Source organism: Salarias fasciatus, chromosome 23 (assembly GCF_902148845.1).
Source record: "Salarias fasciatus chromosome 23, fSalaFa1.1, whole genome shotgun sequence".
NCBI lineage: Eukaryota > Metazoa > Chordata > Actinopteri > Blenniiformes > Blenniidae > Salarias > Salarias fasciatus.
In genome coordinates this window covers 31632090-31646791 of record NC_043766.1, presented here as the reverse complement: position 1 = coordinate 31646791, position 14702 = coordinate 31632090, and the positions used below count along the sequence as shown (strand labels likewise).

Below are 14702 nucleotides of genomic sequence, written 5' to 3'. Positions count from 1 at the left end.
ACATAGACCTGTTCAGAAGATTCCTCTGCTGCAGACGGGATCTGAACTGATGTGTTGGGGCAATCAGAGAAGCTCACAATCTGTTATTGTTCTTGAACACTTGATAACGTAAAACAGCATGGTCTCCAGCCGTGAGCGTCAGCAGCCGCGGTGAAAGAGCTCCCTCACAGCTCCACGTCTCAGCCAGCGCGGCGTGGCGGAGAGGTGTGATTTCATTAAGGTCCCAGAAAAACAACACGCAGCGCTCGGCGGCCCTGAGAAGCACAGCGGTGTGTTGATGCGCTCGGTCTGATCAAACGAGGACAATCAAGAGGTCTGTGACCGCCTCTCCTCCTCTCCTCCTCAGTGGCCTGTGAGTCTGATTTGTTGGGAGACGGTGAGTCCGCCGCTGTGCTGAAATGTTCATCGCTCACATGACGGAAAGAAAATGCGATGGCCCCTACGAACGCACGCTTCAGGGTGGCGGCGCTCAGAATCCCAGGGTGGCCCAGGGCTTAGTGACACTGAAACACACTGAGATTTTGTAGGATCTTGACTAGTTGGTTTTAACCGCCTTTGCCACAGAATTAATCAGGACGAAGGCTATCCACACTCCTGAGCAGTAGGTGGCGATAGCGCCTTGTGAGTGTGAGCTGTCACCACGGCCTTGCACTGTAACAGTGATTGTTTCCAAGCAGGTGTTTTACTAAATATTAGCAGAGATTTTCATTATACTTAATACAATGGAGAACAAAAAATGTGTGTTTTCCGCAGCAGGGTGGTGCTACATGAAAGGTGAAGCCAATAAGCTAGTGGCAAGTGGATTTAGCCTCATCTCAGAAGCTCTATTAGGTATCTGGGCAGTGAAGAGGTTTGGTTTTGATTGTAAGCATTATTCCATCTACATTCTCATTATATGTTAATTTATTTAGTTGTTTATGATTAAAATGTCGTGTTTGTGTGTGCGCTAACCTTTGCAACTTGTCGATACAGAGTACCGATACAAGTATTTATTAAATGTTGTGCTGACCGTGATCCATCTCCACTCAGCTTCTGCACTGATTAAACGGCAACAGTCTTGCAGACTCTGCTGTGCTCTGCATCGACAGTAGGCTGTTCGCTTCAGGATGTGCTCGCCTTTATATTGAGTGTATCAGTCATACTTTAATCTCACTTTTGCCATTTGCATTAAAAATGAGGAATCTCCAGACTGCAGACATCGCTCGTTCTCGCTTACGTACCTGCGGGCAACGCTGCTGACGGATGATGATACCACGCCGTACTCGCCGGGTTGCTTTGGCTATTTTTAATAGTGTGAGTACTCTGTGCATTGGGCCGTCGAAATCTATACATCCTTACAAAACATACTTTCAAAAATTGAATAAGCCTTGAGAACCAGAAATATGCCTCTGTCGCTCGTCTCTTCTTGCCCTCTACACATGTGGAAACACCCAAATTCTTATCCTGACAGACAAAATTAAGAAAACAAAAACAGTCCTTATGTTCTCTGTTGTGCAGTATTTATTGACTTACTTAAATTCTACATTTAATTATCCATCATTACACAAGAAAACTTGAAAAAAGGTATCATAAATTCAAATTAAACAACTTTTCGAATTGCAAAGTTTTTCTGTTTCAAAGTGGAACTGAGTGTCAGACCATCATCCAACCTCCCGTCGACCTTGAAAAAAACAGCACAATGAAGCAATGAGCTGCGTCTTCTCCGCTCTGTGTGTGGCCAATCTAGCTGAACGGTGCACCGACACACACACACACACACACACACACACACACACACACACACACACATATTTCTCTATATATATCTATATATTACGTGCACATGACAGTGAGATCCTGTTAGTTTCTCTGAAAAAACATCACATCTCGATTTAAAGCGTTGTACTTCAAGTACAGCCTGGTGTTGAACCAGTAAGTAAATGAACATAAGAATCCACTCCAGTCATCAAGGTGAAACATTCATAGGTAGTATTCTGTTGTTCGTTATGCCTTCATGGAAGGTGAGACGGCGACTCCAAGCTGCCGAAGCCAGTCGAGCAAGCGGCATGAACGAATACGGAAGGTAGGTGGCGCGGGCTGCAGTGGGAAAAACGACTACAACAAATATGGCTGAATAAAAGCACGAACCAGGACGTGTTCTTCTGAGGGTTTTTTTTTTTTTTTTTTTTTTTGAAGGGGGGGTGAAAGATGATATGCAGTGTTGTGTTTTTATATATATGTACAAAATAAATTAAATGGGCGTGACTTCAAAATTCAAACACATTCTAGATGTATTTTAATCTAATATCCAAGAAAGAAAGAAAAAAAAAACAGTTAATAAGACTTGTAAATTGAAAGAAAGAAAGAAAATAAATCTGTATTCACAAAAATATATTAATTTAAATAACAGCATTCTGTCTATGTCCTTGTTCCAAATTGTCTGCTGGAGAAAGTGCAAAGCATGCAAAAAAAACAAACAAAAACAGCAACAAAGAAACAGAACAACAAGACAAAGTCATTACTGTCAGCAGATGGAGAGCGATGCTAAACTAAAGAGTGCTAAAACTGTCGCTGCACACGTGGCGTCGGTACAAGTGACAGGAGATGCAGGCTCTGTTCGGGGCAGATGCGGTGTGAAGCCCCCTCAGAGCTGATTTTGCCTTGAAAAGGAAGTCTTTAGGGTTGTTTTTGCTTGTTTGTTTTTGGTTTTTCATCTCGGAGCTACAAGCCGTGGCACGAAGCGGACGCGAGGAGGATGCGAGGCGGAGGGTCGTCATCCGGCGGCGATACAGGTACAGCAGCATTGGTCCAGTGTTGGGCTCCGAGGCCCTACATTGTCAAAAGGCATGCTGAGGGCATCACAGTGTTTTCTGAAGGGGGGGGGGGGGGAAGGATAGTTAGTGGAAAACTGACAAAAATAACAACAAATTTCAACAAGAGAACAGATAAAGAGTGGCGTCACCTGTCTAGCTCTCTGGTGGGGGAGCATGTGTGGAGTGGCACTTGTTTTTCTGAAACGAGAAGCGCAACAGAAAATGTTTGTAAATGCGGAAAAAAACAGTCCAGTTCAGCATGAGCAGTGCGTTTCTAAAGTTATCCGTAGATGTAACGTCACCACTGATTTCTCTTGAAAATGGAAAACCTCCGTTGCGTGGAAGTTTTATGAAAATGCAGAAGCATTTCGGGGCCTCAGTCAACATTAATCATCAGTTTTTGGAGAAAACACTTGCAGAGTCTCTGTGTCATTTTCAATGAGTCGAACATCGGTTATAGAGTTCGTGGCCCAAACAGCTTTGTTACTAATTCAATGAACTCCTGTTTACTCAAGGAAAGGAAGCACTTTTTGTCACCCAGTCAGAAGTTAAAAAGGACAAATTCCTTGAGTCATTTAACAGTCTCTGGCTGGGATCGTTTCTCTATCACCACATCAACATTGGTCTATGCTTCCTCTGTTTTTTGTCATTTCATTGTCAATGACTTTCTTATTTCTCTCTGGTTAAGAGCGACGCCCTCTGGCGGACCGAATCTAATCCAACAGACCCGTATTCACGTCGTTAGTCTTGCCAGTAGGTCTCCTCACCTTCAGATTTAACCGGTAGTGCAGACTCCGGTCTGACAGCCAGGGGTGCCTGAGCGACTCCGCCGCGCTCATCCTCCAGCTCTTGCTCTTCACCAGCAGGCGCGTGATGAAGTCCTTGGCCTCGTCCGAGATGTCCGTGAACTCCTCCTCCTCAAAGTTCCACTGGCAGGCCAGAATGTTGTTCAGCGTCTCGTTGTCGTCGTCCCCCAGAAACGGAGACAAGCCGCTGAGCCTGGACACCGAGAGGGACACGGAGGTCAACGGACATGACGGGCCGGTCAGCTCGTCTTTAATATGTGCGAACTGTACTCACAGCATGTAGGTGATGACGCCCAGACTCCACATGTCTGTGGGGAATGAAACAAACTCGTAGTTTATGACTTCTGGAGCTAAAAACTCAGGCGTTCCAAAGTTGACCCTCAGCTTCTCTCTGGGTTTGTACCTGTCAGACGCACCACAGCAGGTCCGTGAGAAAAGTCGGCAGGGATTCAAACACAAGGGATGCAAACATATATGATTGTTTCTTACCTCCTGGCAAGGCCAAAGTCAATGATTTTGATCTTGTTGGTGGCTCTGCTCACACACAGAATGTTCTCTGGCTGGAAATCAACAATCACACAAAGTCGCCTTCAGTGACAGCTCAGACGGAAAAAGTCACTTTGAAAAGAAAACAGTGTTCCAAAAAAATGAAGCCGGTCCTTCATGTTTCTCTTTTATTTTGGTGCATCGTGATTAAAAACTTCAAAAGCGGTGACATCTGTGCCAGTTTCTATTTTTTTCGGCACATTGTAGAAATTAATAAACCGCATTCAAGTTAAACTGTGAGTTAAAATGTATTATTTAAAATGGCAGGGTTTTAACGTGTTGGAGGACAGTTTTCAGTTTTCTCTCACTAGTTTGATATTATTCTATCCTGCAGAAATTCCCTGTCATGTTTAAACTGGTTTTTCACTCTTTATGTTTCCACTTTTTTCATCAACAGTTGAAAATTATTCTACTTTCAGGACTTCTTTTCTTCTGTTTCAGATTTTTTTTTGTGACTCAATTCTATATTCTGTTCTTTTGTTCTTTTGTTCTTTTGTTTTGCTCCAATACGAATTAACATCATTTCATGAATCAGTATTTCTGTTTTCTACATATTTTCTCCAATACCTGTTTTATTCTCCACATATTCCCTTTTTTAAATCAATATTTTAAAGTGTTTTTTTTTTTTTTTGCAAACAACTGTTTCTTATTTTAACTACTTCGCAAAATATTTAGACTTCATCTATCATATTTTCAGATTTTCCTTTCAAAAATGTGACTTTATCTGGCCTTTCTGCCTTATTTTAACCATGTTCTTTATATGGCTTTCCGATCAATATCTTTACGTCTTTTGAAAAACTTTTCAGCACTTGGATGTATTGTAGTAACTCTATTTTAATATTCATTTTTTGCCATGTTTTGACTCTATTTCACTTGTTTTACCACTGACTGTAGTCCACTTAATCGAGACTGAAGTTTAAAGTCTGAGGCCACATTTACGAGCTACAAACGTTTCGTGTTTTCACTTGAAGTCTTTAAAGGCTCTAAGAAGAAAAAGCTTGAAAGCACAGATGATTCCTGCTGTGCAGCGGAGCCGCTTTACCTTGAGGTCGAGATGCAGGATGTACATCTTGTGCATGTACTGCAGCCCCTCGCAGATCTGACGTATGAACAGCACCGTGTCCAGCTCCGTCAGGTTGTAGTTCTCGTCGATGATGCGGTCGAACAGCTCTCCTCCTTCCACGCTGCGGCAACACACACACACACACACACACACACGCATGCGGTCACAGTCCCGTCCGGTTCACGGAGCCCTGCCGTGACACATGCAGGACGGCTGGGACGGACTTACTATTCCATGACCAGGATGATGTCGTGGCGAGACTCGAAGGCGGCGTACAGCTGGATGAGGTTGGCGTGATTCAGCTGGTTCATCACCTGGATTTCATTCCTCACCACCTCCTAAAAACACAGAGAAGTAAGCACATGTTGGAGCTGCTTTAGAGGTTTATATAGTGGTAAACGCAGAGAGTGAGTTGAAGTTTCAAATAGAGCAAATTACTTTAGTAGAGTTTACACTGTGTTGCTGAGAGATTCACGACGGCTTTAATCACACTCCTCCTCTCATCACACATTACAGACAGAAAAAAACAACAAAACACACAAAAAGACATAAAACCATCAACGAGAGACACACGAAAGGTGCCCTGAGGGTTTTGCTGAAAGTTCTACGAGACAGCTTTGCTTTTTGAATATTTCAAGTTGAGGATGTAGCTGCTTCAGATATGCTGGGGCAGAGAGAAAATATCGACACAACAAGCTGCGTCTCTACACAAAACGTAATCCAGCAGCGTTGATGAACATGGATTCGGCGTTTTGCAGGCCGATTGTTACCTTCTCCTTCTGGCTGCGGGCTTTGATGATCTTGGCAGCCAACGTCAGACCAGACGAGTTCTCCATGCACTTGTGGACCTGTCCAAAACGTCCTCTGATCAAGGAGAAGCAAACACAGATGAGAGTGTGACTCATAACGGCGTCTTGTAGAAAGTGGACTATAATATTTTTAACACAGGCTTGAACTGAATTGATTTTTCAAACAAAGCTCATCAGATATTTGTTGCATTACTGATGTTTACGTTAATGTAGGATGAATATCAGCGTTTTAACACTACACTGGGATGAGGCTCATCCGTTCACACAGCACAAATACACATAATGGTGAAAAGAAACAAGTTAAAATGCCTTGTGTCAGGAAATTCTCAGTCTCTCAAGAGCTTTCCACTAGAAGTCATCCAAAAAACAAAAAGAGAGAAGAATAGTCAGTAATTAAAAATATCAGCTTGTTGCAGCTATTCCTTTGTGTGGCCGACATCCTGCTCCATTATGTCAGCAATGTGAGAAATGTTCTTGCGTGCAGAGGAGTAATCTTCAGTTTGAGGGGCCGGATTTAACACTTGTCTGTTACATCACAGAGGCTATTTAGCTCCAGCCCCCCTGTTTCCCCTTCCCCTCCCCATGAGGATCCCAATCATCTGCCTTTAAGGAGGCAATAATTGGACCTTTGAAAAAAACGATTAGCCTCTCCTGCGCGGGGTGTGAGATCCCCTGCTATGTCAATACGGCATTTCAGGGACTGCGGCTGTGAATTGCAAGCGAACTTCTTGACACTCACCCTCCCAGGACCTCGTCCCTGTTGATGGTGTAGTAGGTGGCTATCTGGTGAGGTTTGGGGGTCACGATGCGGTGGTCGAAAGGCGCCAGCGGTGGAGGACTTGAATCTGACGTAAGGGGAGGGTGAAAAGAGAAATAAGAGAAAATGAAGAGAACTGCCCTGACTGAATATAGAAAGTGAAACGGAGCTGGAGGAAGGAGGCCCCCCGGTCCCCAGAAACAAAGTGGATTGAAATAGCAGCATGCCGGGGTCTCATTATGCGCCGTGCCAGCTGTGCTGACTGACATGCTGGTGACGCTCGAGCAGGCATGGTGTTATGACACCGAATCTGCCATAAAGCCACAGGAACGAAAAGTCAAGAGTCACGAAGCTGAAGCCAAGTTTACACAGACGGCCCGAAGGAGCCAAACAGAAGCATTGGCAAGAAGTGAATAAATAATTCATCGTGTCAAGTTAAACTACGAACACAATACCAGTGGTTTCCAAATCTTAAGACTACAGAATCCTCGAGGTTTTCTTCTAGGAAAGGCGAAGGTTTCCCTCGCCACTGGCCTCCCCCCTGTGATCTCTGGGGCAAACCCTAAAAGAAGGTCCCTGACACTGGGTTGGGAACCGCTGCCATGCACCACTGATGACCTGAAAACCCCGTCGTAGATCCAGAAACAGATTATTTCATAGATAGATTTCCTGCTCACTGTGTGGAAATCGTTCACCAAATGTCTCTGGGTTTCAGTTTCACAGCAGTAAATGTTTGAATTGGGGTCTTACCCAATCATATTTTAGCTGCCACTTGCTGCTAAGATGAAATAAATCTGACCTGATTCTTCAGAATATGTTGCCCTACCAAAGGAGTTCAGGTCAATTTTGTATGTTTATTATATGTAGCCAATATCTCTTCGCTTCCTTTCATTGGGGAATGGATGTTTGGTCATATGATGATTGATCTCAAGCCTTTAAACCAGACCTGAACCCAGATTTCAAACTTTATTTGTAGTCCTAAAGATTCATCTGGATTTCAGTAGATCTGAACTTTTCAAAACATCCACAACTTTTCCAAAGAGATACAAATTCTTTGCCTTTATTTTCTCAAAGCAAAAACAGACTTTGGATTTTCAACTAGACCTGGATTCTTTCAAAACAACACCTTCCTATTGAATGTCAATTCCTTAACCTGCTGCATGTTAATTCTCTTCTTCCGGGTTAGACACTGACTGTTTCTATAAAATCCTGTCATTTAGGGTTATTGGGAAACTATTTGAAACTTTTTGCAACAGATCTGGACCTCCTTAGACTGGACTTAGACTACTTGAGGGACTCATGGGCTTCTTTACCTGAACCTCGGCTCTTTCATTGAGCTTAGACTCTTCAACTTAAATTCTATGAAAACAAATTAAAAAAAAAACCCAAACAAACTGCTCTACTGACTGACTGAACATCATGTTGAGGGGCTAATAATCATTAAATTTGATCAAATTTCGTTCTGTTAGATGAAGTCATGTCTCACTCATTCCCTTCAGATCTTTCCGTCACACTTTGTAAACATTTCATGCCTTACCGATAACGAACTCGGTCATTGTAGATTCTGCCTCCTTCGCCTCCTCCTCAGCGTCTGTCTTTGCGTCTTCAGGTTTGGAGGCCTGCGTCCCGGCCTCCTCCTGCTGCACCTCCTCAGCTTGTTTCACCTCGCTGTCCTCCACCCGGCTCTTCTTCAGGTCGTCCTTCACCAGGTCCTCCTCCGTGACTCGACGTTTGCTGCAGGTGGCAACGTCGCCCACCTCCTCAGAGCTTCACGTGTCCAGAAAATATAGATGAAATATATCAGATTGAAATAATGCAATTAATTGTATTCCAAAAAACAAGAGGGTGGATTAATTTCTTTTTCTAAGTTCAATTATATAAGTAAGTGCAATAAAACATTAAACATTTGTTTTAATGAAATATAAATGTATTGATAAACAGTACAGTTGATAAACCAAGTAGACAAAAAAAAGATATTGAAAAGCAACAATCAATAAACACTGAAAGAAAAGAACAAAGGAATGAGCATCCTCGAAGAAATAAGTGGATGAATGAATGGATGGATTTATAGATGATGGAAGGATGGATGGGTTTATGGGGGAAAGGATGGATGGATGAATGGATGAATGGATGGGTTTAAGGATGGATGAATGGTTGGACGGATGGTTGGATGGATGGATGGATGGATGTATTACTGAATCGATGTAAGGATGGGTGCATGGATGAATGAATAAATGGATGAGTTTATGAGGGGGTGAATGGATGGATGGATGGATTTATGGACGACGGATGGATGGATGTTGGATGGATGGATGGATGGATATATCAATGATGTATGGATGGATGAATGAATCAATGGATGGGTTTACTGGGGATGGATGTATGGATGGTTGGATGGCTGGATGCTTGGATGGATGGATGGATGGATAAATATTTGAATGATGGATAGATTTATGGATGACGGATGGATGGATGAATGAATCAATGGATGGGTTTATGGGGATGGATGGTTGGACAGTTACATGGATGGATGGATGGATGGATGGATGGATGGATATATGAATGATGGATAGATGGATGGATTTATGGATGATGGATGGATGGGTGGATGGATGAATGAATCAATGGATGGGTTTATGGGGGTGTGGTTGGATGGATGGATGAATGGATGGGTACCGTTACAGAACTGTACTTTCTGGTCTTAAATACCTTTCCTGCGGCAGAAGAGATGTCTTGCACACATCCGTTGATGCCTCCCCTGCTTTTCCTTTATGTCTTTTCTTCTCATCATCCTCTGCTTTTCCGCCCTCCTCTTCTTCCTCTTCTTTGCGCTCCTCCTCCTCAGTCTCTGAGTCCTGGAACACATCCCGCTCGTCTTCCTCGTCCGACCTTTCCTTGGCCTCCTCCTTCCTGTCGTGTGACGGGGCGGCGGCGGCGGCGGAGGCGGAGGCGGAGGCGTGCGGTCCGTCCAGGATCAGGTGCGCCTGGCTCCCCGGCTCCTCCCTCCTCTGGCCGTCGGCCTCGGCGTTGGCGTAGGAGTGCTCGGTGTTCTGCCGGTTGAGTTTTTCCACCTGTTCCTGCAGCGCTGGCTCACTGGGTGAGGAGACGTCTGGGGTGGGAGACATACCTGGAGTTGAGTCGGCTCAGTGATGGTTTGCTATGTTGCCAACGAAGGTTTATCACAGTATTTGTTTGTCGCTGAGCGATGGGAAAACATTTGTGTGTATTTTTTCTGTGGGACTCTACCTGATGTGTCCTGAGGTTTCCTCTTCTTCTGGGTTTTCAGGCCCTTCAGGCTCAGCTTGGATTTGTCCTTGTCATCCTTTGCCTTGTTGTAGAGAGAAGAAGCACAGACGAAGAGTTAGACGTATCAAAGGAGGTCAAAATAAACAAAAGATGAATCCGGTTTGAAAGGTTTCAGGAGTCTGATGGCAGCAGGACAGACTGACACGCAGGGTGTTCTGTTTGTTTGATTGTTTGTTTTTGTTGCTCTGGTTTGTAACTCAAGCATGATGCTCTCGTCAGACGAGGAGAAGTCTGAAAGGTCACATATCATCTGTATGGAGCCGGCTGTGAAGGGCTTCGGTTACACAGTGTCCTACACACACTGCACAAAGGACAAACTCTCATCTCCCCGTTTCACTCACATCTTCTGGAAAAGTAGACTGAATGGCTGTTTCACTCTGCACAAGGGTGTCGGTCGTGTTGGTCCGCTCATCGTAAATAAACACTCACAGACTATTTGTGGTCATCTAATCAATCCAGGCATAAATGCCACCTATTCAGAACAGGTCAGAGAACAGCTAAACTGGGCCTGTGCCGCTCCAGTGTGCTGATAAAACTCCAGTCTGGACAAGATAACGGAGCCTGAGTCTGATCACCGACACCTCGGAGGCCAATGACAACCTGTGCACCAAGGAAAACCACTTAACATTACAGAGAAGCCATGTGGCGAGACGCAGCAGCAAGAACAGATAACAGGCAAGTCGGAATCAAACACAAACTGTGGGTTGTGTGATTTAAAAAAAAAATCAAGTTAGAAACCTTATTTAAAAAAATCATTTTATTTTAACAACTTATACAAAATACACAGTCATTTACATATTTCACAATTGCATTATTTGCAATCACTCCAGCTGACTTTATTCAGAAAATATCAACAATATTTTGTGTTTTTCAACAATTTTTGTAACTTAGGCCACGTCCAAAACCCCCAGTCTCTGTGCTATAGTTCCTCTAGCAGGTGTGTGGGGACTGTGGGAACATTCCGTTTGGAGATTCTTTAATATTTATGAGAATGACTTACATAGGACAGACTGTAAGTTATGCTGAGCTAAAACATCAAAAGAAGGAGAAAGATGGCTGGTTCAACACCAGCAGAGTTAGCCTGACGTCCACTGTTAGTTTAACTGCTCAGCAGGTAACTCCAAGCTGCGCTACATGCTACATGCTACATGCTCAAGAGTTTCTGGGCTCACACACCAGCGATGCTACATGCTAACCACGACCAGACCTTTAGTCTGACTGATACACTCATCAACTCGGAGCTGCAGAGAGTGGCGGCCCCTCAGTCTACAGTCACACACAGCACAGCGCAGTGCTGCCACTGTCGACTGTACGGACCGACACAGAGGCTGTGCAGAGGTGGTTTGTGGGAACGCATTGCCTTTGCGTATTGTTTATGCATCAAGCATTAATTAAGCTTCATGACACTTAATAAGCACTTGTATAGGTACTCGGTATGGTCGAGTAGTTGAAAGTTTATACTTGCCCTTTGATAAAGTGTTATTTGTGCATCCCTCAAAATGAGAACCTCTAAGTGTCTTTTCTAGTCTGCTGAGAATCTGAGGGCACCCAGAAATATCGAAACACTGAAATCAGTGCTCTTCAGCTTTTTTTTTTTTAATAGCTGAAGGATTTATTAATTTATGTATTCATTCATTCATACATTCATTCAACCATTCAAACTATTAAATTTACTTTCAGTTTTTCTACATTGCTGTGTCACCTATTTTACTGTATTTTCCCTTTTTACTACTTCCACCATATATTTTCATTTTTATCGGTTTTTATCATCAGTTTGAAATTGTTTGTCATTTTATGTTTGGTCTTCTTTCATATATCCACCTAAAGGTCAGTTTAATTATCCTCTATTTCTCTCGGTGTCATGATAATTAATTCCATGGTTATATTTTCACTTTCCTTTTCACATTCCTGTCCAGAATTCCTTGTCCTTCCCTGTTTTGTCTGATTACTCGGTGAAAGTGTCTGTAAAACACTTCGACTTGCACCAACCAAAGTTTGTTTGATCAAAATTAAAGTGTTTATTTGGACATAAACACGAAAAAAATAAGTCCTTGTTCAAACCTTGAGCTAACATGTTCAATTTCAGAGTATTTACCGCAGACCTTACAAATGGTTTAAACCGTTTGTTGCAGAACAATGTGTTTACAGTGTCAAAGCGAACAGGTTATTTAGGACCTTTCTTGTCAAGGCAATCGATGCACTTATCGTGCTGACTTCCAATGCAATGAGGCTCATCAGCAGAGGCGAGAAACACCAGTATAAATATGAACTTAAGCCACATCACGCCGTTCACCTTAGAGCTCAAATCGCTTTCAGGGACACTGGATGTTTGATGTTTGTACCAGTAAAACTACAACTACAAGTACAGAAAGCCTGTTGTGCTTATTTACAGTAAGTGAGATCCATCTCTGCTTCTCACTACACGCCTCAAGCAAAAACTGGTTGCAAAAACATTTCGCTTTGCACTTTTTTGGGCTCACAGGCTGCAGGAAAAGACTCCGGCTGGACGTTTTTGGACCTCTCACCTTCTTGTTGACTTTGCTCGAGGGCTGTCTGAACAGGAGCTCCACCAGCCTGGAGCTCTTCACCACCTCCCCGATGAAGCTGATGACCTGCTGGGTGCCCTCCACCAGCCTCTCCACCCCCTCCAGCCTTCGGCCCTGGCTGTCCAGGCGCTCGCCCGCCCTCTCCACGGCCCCGCGCAGCTCCCTGCACGCCGCCTCCATCCCCGAGCTGCGCCTCCTGCTCTGGCCCTCCTCGCGCAGGGAGGCCAGGTCCCGGCCCATGCCCGTCACGTCCTGGGAGAGGCCGTCCAGCCGGGTCAGGACGGTGTGCTGCATGCTGAGGAGGCGCTCCATCTGAGAGCTCAGGGAGTCCATCCGGCTCTCCACGCTCCGCAGGGCAGCGTCGACGGGAAAGGAAGAGGACGACGATGAGGAGGCCGCCGCCGCTGCGGCAGCAGCAGACTGAGACTTTTCCGATCCATTCATCGAGAGCTTCCTTCCAACCGTCTTCTGACCGTGGAGAGGATTGGGATCATAAACTTTGGCCAAAGAGTTGACGAGGCTGGAGCTCATGACTGCCTTCACCAAATTCCCCCTCGCGAGCGTCGAGAAGTCTTCTCACTTTCACGAGGCCACGAGAAAATCTACAGCAGCGACCACATCACCGGACACAACGGAGCGATGGGAGGACAGAAATCTCTCTCTCTCTCTCTCTCTCTCTGTGTCCCGCCAGTCGTACAGCAGAGTTGAGTTTTAAGAATAGTAAATGGCTCTTCTCCAAATTAAAGTGCAGACCACCCCCCCCTTCCCCGAGGACGTCAGGGGCCTGAGTGGCCAGTGATAAGAGCCGAGGGCTCGGGTGTGCAGCCGGGGATTGATGGGGGGGTTTAAAGAGAGATGCTGGGGAGGATTTCTACGTGACATTTGAGACACTTCAAAAGCCCTTCAGCCGGGTGTCAGAATCCCAAATATCCGGGACTGAAATATGACGCCGTAAAAAGTAAGACAAACAAATAAAACTGCGCGGCCAATAAAAACAGCAGAAAAAAAAAAGACGTCAAGTCAAGAACTTTGTCTACTTAATGGATGTTTTTTTTTTTTTTTTTCAGATTTCACAATGTTGCGTCGCAGGAAGGGATGGGGACAGGTGCAAGCCTTTCAAGAACATCATCATCATCCGCCCAGACCTCAGTTAAAGACTCAAGCATTAGGAGCATTTCAGAACCTCAGAAAATGTCGCCCACTTCCCATAACTGACTTGATTTCGCTCAGCCGTGTCTGCAAGGCCTTGTGTAATTTCTGCTAATTCCCAGGGCAAGACCTTGTCTTAGAAACACTTCCTCGCAGGAGAATATCCACACAAGTCTTAGAGAAAGAACCAGACATTATGTAAGCAGACAAAAGATTGAATAAAATTATTATTATTTTTTTTTTTCGAAAAAATAAATAAGATTACAATGAATTTTAACTTTAACATTTTTATGGTAAAATCTCAACGTAATTTTGTTCACCTAACAGTTCAAACTTAATGGAATTAAAAAAAAACTGTTCTGTGATCGGAAAGAACGGTCAAGCAAATGTCCATGAAACGTGAGCAACAATGAAAGTACAACAGAAGAAAACAGGAAACAGGTGACATCCCTGATACCTGACAACTGTTGACACAGAAGAGGGGGATTGCAGGACAGGAAACTCGTTGCACATGTGGTCACCGAGGTATTAATCAGGACGGAGTGACACAGTTATACACATGGGTATTGACACTGTAAGCTGGTATTTACATATCGATACCGTGCACGACTCCACGCATTGACCTCAGGCATTTCCACGTCTGTGTACGGCGCTATCTGGAGTGGGCAGGGTGACAAAGCATTGGCGCCCATATACCGACACCCGTCTGTCAGCACTGGAAAAACCTGACCTATACTCTGTCCCTCGCACTGTTTCCAGCACAGACAGCTCCTCAGCTGTCGGAGGCAACACTTGTGTCCCCAGCGCCTATTTGCCACGGAAGGTGCGAATGAAAAAGGACACCGCGCGAGTGCCAGAGTACAGTACATAATGTGGAAATGCTTCGTCACTGAATGGACAAGGAAGAACAGGGATCCAGACAAGAGAG

At 44.4% G+C, this 14702-nt stretch overlaps 1 protein-coding gene across 1 annotated transcript; it reads right to left on the bottom strand.

Moving 5' to 3' along the window:
* Positions 1–2688: 2688 nt before the first annotated feature.
* On the bottom strand, positions 2689–13156 carry mylk4b (myosin light chain kinase family, member 4b). The gene is made up of 13 exons (XM_030082956.1): positions 12605–13156; positions 10020–10101; positions 9483–9882; positions 8311–8540; positions 6756–6861; positions 5978–6071; positions 5436–5545; positions 5187–5328; positions 4088–4158; positions 3873–4001; positions 3560–3791; positions 2942–2990; positions 2689–2849 (listed from the first exon to the last, which is right to left on the bottom strand). The coding sequence occupies exons 1-12, from the start codon at positions 13154–13156 to the stop codon at positions 2946–2948; spliced, it is 2193 nt and encodes a 730-aa protein (XP_029938816.1). The 3' UTR covers positions 2689–2849; positions 2942–2945.
* Positions 13157–14702: the final 1546 nt, after the last annotated feature.